Here is a 6,000-nt window from a genome sequence, read left to right on the forward strand (position 1 = left end):
CCCTAACCCTAACCCTAAACCTAAACCCTAAATGATAAAACAGATTTGACAATTTAACTTAGCTGTCATTCATGATTAGACACACCTTGAATTATATGCTACAAAATGTGCAATATAAACAACATTCATGATGTAAATAATATACTTTAAATAAACAACATTCATGATGTAAATAATATACGTTTTTCATACATATCTGCGGAACATGTTGTCTGTCTTTCCCACAACAACTCCATTCAGAGAGATGAACGCTACAGTGTCCACTCCTTCAAACACCAGCTGGACTCTTTGTTTAGCCCTGGAGCAGAGGACAGGAAGGTCTATCTTAGAAAAAACTGAGGGGTGGCTCCCCGGACACAAATTAAGCCTAGTTCTAGACTAAAAAAGACAGCTCAATGGAGAATCTCTATCGAAGGTTATTTTTAGTCCGAGACTAGGCTTGTCCAGTGTCCGGGGAACCGGCCCTGAAAGACTAGGCTTGTCCAGAGTCCGGGGAACCGGCCCTGAAAGAAAAGGCTTGTCCAGAGTCCGGGGAACCGGCCCTGAAAGACAAGGCTTGTCCAGTGTCCGGGGAACCGGCCCTGGGAGTAGTGAATACAGTAACACCATGGGGCTGGAATTGTAAGCTGTGTAAACAGTACCTTAGCTCTGTTGAGGCAGAAAATGTAGTCGTGTATGTCCAGTTGTCAAGAGCGATCCACCTGTATGCTACATCATTGAACCTGAAGTAGAGATCCTGAAAGACAGAGAGACAGGAGAGAGAGAGAGACAGGAGAGAGACAGAGAGAGAGAGACAGGAGAGAGACAGAGAGAGAGAGTAGAGAGACAGGAGAGAGAGAGTAGAGAGACAGGAGAGAGAGAGACAGGAGAGAGAGACAGGAGAGAGAGAGTAGAGAGACAGGAGAGAGAGAGAGAGAGACAGGAGAGAGAGAGAGAGAGAGAGAGAGAGAGAGAGAGAGAGAGAGAGAGAGAGAGAGAGAGAGAGAGAGAGAGAGACAGGAGAGAGACAGGAGAGAGAGAGAGAGACAAAAGAGAGAGAGAAGCAGGCATTTTCATGTAAAGAATTAGGTAATTTGTCAGTCAGCTGATCTCAAGTACGGGTAGCTGTAGCCCAATATGGTGACTGGAGTATGGGTAGCTATCCCCCAATATGATGACTGGAGTATGGGTAGCTGTAGGCCAATATGGTGACTGGAGTATGGGTAGCTATCCCCAATATGGTGACTGGAGTATGGGTAGCTATCCCCAATATGGTGACTGGAGTATGGGTAGCTGTAGGCCAATATGGTGACCGGTGTATGGGTAGCTATCCCCAATATGGTGACTGGAGTATGGGTAGCTGCAGGCCAATATGGTGACTGGAGTATGGGTAGCTGTAGCCCAATATGGTGACTGGAGTATGGGTAGCTGTAGCCCAATATGGTGACTGGAGTATGGGTAGCTGTAGCCCAATATGGTGACTGGAATATGGGTAGCTGTAGCCCAATATGGTGACTGGAGTATGGGTAGCTGTAGCCCAATATGGTGACTGGAGTATGGGTAGCTATCCCCAATATGGTGACTGGAGTATGGGTAGCTGTAGCCCAATATGGTGACTGGAGTATGGGTAGCTGTAGCCCAATATGGTGACTGGAGTATGGGTAGCTATCCCCAATATGGTGACTGGAGTATGGGTAGCTATCCCCAATATGGTGACTGGAGTATGGGTAGCTGTAGCCCAATATGGTGACTGGAGTATGGGTAGCTATCCCCAATATGGTGACTGGAGTATGGGTAGCTGTAGCCCAATATGGTGACTGGAGTATGGGTAGCTGTAGCCCAATATGGTGACTGGAGTATGGGTAGCTATCCCCAATATGGTGACTGGAGTATGGGTAGCTGTAGCCCAATATGGTGACTGGAGTATGGGTAGCTATCCCCAATATGGTGACTGGAGTATGGGTAGCTGTAGCCCAATATGGTGACTGGAGTATGGGTAGCTATCCCCAATATGGTGACTGGAGTATGGGTAGCTGTAGCCCAATATGGTGACTGGAGTATGGGTAGCTGTAGCCCAATATGGTGACTGGAGTATGGGTAGCTGTAGCCCAATATGGTGACTGGAGTATGGGTAGCTGTAGCCCAATATGGTGACTGGAGTATGGGTAGGTCTAGCCGAATATGGTGACTGGAGTATGGGTAGCTGTAGCCCAATATGGTGACTGGAGTATGGGTAGCTGTAGCCCAATATGGTGACTGGAGTATGGGTAGCTATCCCCCAATATGGTGACTGGAGTATGGGTAGCTGCAGGCCAATATGGTGACTGGAGTATGGGTAGCTGTAGCCCAATATGGTGACTGGAGTATGGGTAGCTGTAGCCCAATATGGTGACTGGAGTATGTGTAGCTGTAGCCCAATATGGTGACTGGAGTATGGGTAGCTGTAGCCCAATATGGTGACTGGAGTATGGGTAGCTGTAGCCCAATATGGTGACTGGAGTATGGATAGCTGTCCCCCAATATGGTGACTGGAGTATGGGTAGCTGTCCCCCAATATGGTGACTGGAGTATGGGTAGCTGTAGCCCAATATGGTGACTGGAGTATGGGTAGCTGTAGCCCAATATGGTGACTGGAGTATGAGTAGCTGTAGCCCAATATGGTGACTGGAGTATGGGTAGCTGCAGCCCAATATGGTGACTGGAGTATGGGTAGCTGTAGCCCAATATGGTGACTGGAGTATGGGTAGCTATAGCCCAATATGGTGACTGGAGTATGGGTAGCTGTCTCCCAATATGGTGACTGGAGTATGGGTAGCTGTAGCCCAATATGGTGACTGGAGTATGGGTAGCTGTAGCCCAATATGGTGACTGGAGTATGGGTAGCTGTAGCCCAATATGGTGACTGGAGTATGGGTAGCTGTAGCCCAATATGGTGACTGGGTAGTATGGGGTGACTGTAGCCCAATATGGTGACTGGAGTATGGGTAGCTGTAGCCCAATATGGTGACTGGAGTATGGGTAGCTGTAGCCCAATATGGTGACTGGAGTATGGGTAGCTGTAGCCCAATATGGTGACTGGAGTATGGGTAGCTGTAGCCCAATATGGTGACTGGAGTATGGGTAGCTGTAGCCCAATATGGTGACTGGAGTATGGGTAGCTGTAGCCCAATATGGTGACTGGAGTATGGGTAGCTGTAGCCCAATATGGTGACTGGAGTATGGGTAGCTATCCCCAATATGGTGACTGGAGTATGGGTAGCTATCCCCAATATGGTGACTGGAGTATGGGTAGCTGTAGCCCAATATGGTGACTGGAGTATGGGTAGCTATCCCCAATATGGTGACTGGAGTATGGGTAGCTGTAGCCCAATATGGTGACTGGAGTATGGATAGCTGTAGCCCAATATGGTGACTGGAGTATGGGTAGCTATCCCCAATATGGTGACTGGAGTATGGGTAGCTGTAGCCCAATATGGTGACTGGAGTATGGGTAGCTATCCCCAATATGGTGACTGGAGTATGGGTAGCTGTAGCCCAATATGGTGACTGGAGTATGGGTAGCTATCCCCAATATGGTGACTGGAGTATGGGTAGCTGTAGCCCAATATGGTGACTGGAGTATGGGTAGCTGTAGCCCAATATGGTGACTGGAGTATGGGTAGCTGTAGCCCAATATGGTGACTGGAGTATGGGTAGCTGTAGCCCAATATGGTGACTGGAGTATGGGTAGGTCTAGCCGAATATGGTGACTGGAGTATGGGTAGCTGTAGCCCAATATGGTGACTGGAGTATGGGTAGCTGTAGCCCAATATGGTGACTGGAGTATGGGTAGCTATCCCCCAATATGGTGACTGGAGTATGGGTAGCTGCAGGCCAATATGGTGACTGGAGTATGGGTAGCTGTAGCCCAATATGGTGACTGGAGTATGGGTAGCTGTAGCCCAATATGGTGACTGGAGTATGTGTAGCTGTAGCCCAATATGGTGACTGGAGTATGGGTAGCTGTAGCCCAATATGGTGACTGGAGTATGGGTAGCTGTAGCCCAATATGGTGACTGGAGTATGGATAGCTGTCCCCCAATATGGTGACTGGAGTATGGGTAGCTGTCCCCAATATGGTGACTGGAGTATGGGTAGCTGTAGCCCAATATGGTGACTGGAGTATGGGTAGCTGTAGCCCAATATGGTGACTGGAGTATGAGTAGCTGTAGCCCAATATGGTGACTGGAGTATGGGTAGCTGCAGCCCAATATGGTGACTGGAGTATGGGTAGCTGTAGCCCAATATGGTGACTGGAGTATGGGTAGCTATAGCCCAATATGGTGACTGGAGTATGGGTAGCTGTCTCCCAATATGGTGACTGGAGTATGGGTAGCTGTAGCCCAATATGGTGACTGGAGTATGGGTAGCTGTAGCCCAATATGGTGACTGGAGTATGGGTAGCTGTAGCCCAATATGGTGACTGGAGTATGGGTAGCTGTAGCCCAATATGGTGACTGGAGTATGGGTAGCTGTAGCCCAATATGGTGACTGGAGTATGTGTAGCTGTAGCCCAATATGGTGACTGGAGTATGGGTAGCTGTAGCCCAATATGGTGACTGGAGTATGGGTAGCTGTAGCCCAATATGGTGACTGGAGTATGGGTAGCTGTAGCCCAATATGGTGACTGGAGTATGGGTAGCTGTAGCCCAATATGGTGACTGGAGTATGGGTAGCTGTAGCCCAATATGGTGACTGGAGTATGGGTAGCTGTAGCCCAATAGTACAATAAGAGAAACGGATCATTTTGCAGTGGACTCCTATTTTTTTTTCCAGAGCTGTATGTGTTGCCACCCTAGGGTCACCCACCACTCATTCAGTACATTTCTAAATTTGTATTATTCAAAAAGATAAAAATACTGTGACATTTGAAAAATAAGACATATATATGATATATTTTGGACATAAATTCAATAATTATGTTTGATAACCGAGATGCAGAAGAAGGAGTAAAGGAGAATAAAGAAGTGAAGTGTCGGTTTAAAGTTGTAGTAAATACATTATTAAAGGAACCTGACTTCTGTGTTTCATGATGATTATACCAGACAGTTTGGCCAAACACACACCGGCTAATAGAAGGCGGCCATATTGGTTTTAGTGAGGGACCACTTGTTGTGATTGCTGTAGGTACACTGGCCAGTAGATGGCGATAGTATTGTTTAAATGAGGGATGACTGCTTTCCTTTCGACAACCACTCGCGTGTACTCCGTTCGCCATATTGGGCTGCAGCTGCCCCCTTCTCGCTCACCTGGCTAATATTTTTTTTTAAAGACAGAAGACATCACAACTCTTCTCACCTCGATAAAGCCCTGTTTCAGGAGAGCAGAGTGTACACACCCCGGTACCTCTGCAGGAAGCGACAGAGACCCATTTGAGTTCTGTATGGTCCATTTCCTGTTCAAGCTGAGATCGTGCTGCTCTTCTCTGGATACATTGTATCCGAAAAGGACGTGAAAACTCCCGACGTAATAAAGGACAACAAGAATGCTTCCTCTTTTTCTAAACGCGCTCATTGTTGTGGCTTCTGCGGGAATTGTTGCCAGATAAAAGTATCTAGTCAGGTTTCAAACATTTAATAACAACCCAATTATCTATTAACACGTAATACTGCATTCAAGACAAGGAAAACTTCAAAGAAGAATAAAGAACGTAAACATAATAACCACTGATTATAAACGTTGTATGTTCTTCGGTGCAAACGGCTTCTTCCTTGTTGTTAAAAAATCACGTGACCATATATCAGCTGATCCAGTGCACATCACGTGGCAACATCTTCTTCTATTGGAGATCGCACAATTGAATGTGCATTCTGCCACCTTCTGTGCGGGGTGGAAACAGGATTCCTCAAATGGAACAACATACCCACAAAAAAACACCAAACTACCAAAAATACATATATAAACTAAACTAAATCAAACAATGTTTCTGTTTAAAAAAAATGATAAAACAGATCTGATCCCAACATAGGCTCAACCTGGGAG

The 6,000-nt window shown here is 46.7% G+C and overlaps 1 protein-coding gene across 1 annotated transcript in view; it reads right to left on the reverse strand.

The window, feature by feature from the left end:
• Positions 1-5,735, reverse strand: part of manba (mannosidase, beta A, lysosomal) — a 53,422-nt gene extending 47,687 nt beyond the window's left edge. The window contains exons 1-3 of the mRNA XM_046309640.1: positions 5,317-5,735; positions 642-736; positions 193-298 (exon numbers count right to left, since the gene is read on the reverse strand). Coding sequence (XP_046165596.1) covers positions 193-298; positions 642-736; positions 5,317-5,532 — 417 coding nt within the window. The 5' untranslated portion in view covers positions 5,533-5,735. The remainder of the gene's footprint in view (positions 1-192; positions 299-641; positions 737-5,316) is intronic.
• Positions 5,736-6,000: the final 265 nt, after the last annotated feature.

Source organism: Oncorhynchus gorbuscha, linkage group LG17, assembly GCF_021184085.1.
Source record: "Oncorhynchus gorbuscha isolate QuinsamMale2020 ecotype Even-year linkage group LG17, OgorEven_v1.0, whole genome shotgun sequence".
In the NCBI taxonomy this organism is placed as follows: Eukaryota; Metazoa; Chordata; class Actinopteri; order Salmoniformes; family Salmonidae; genus Oncorhynchus; species Oncorhynchus gorbuscha.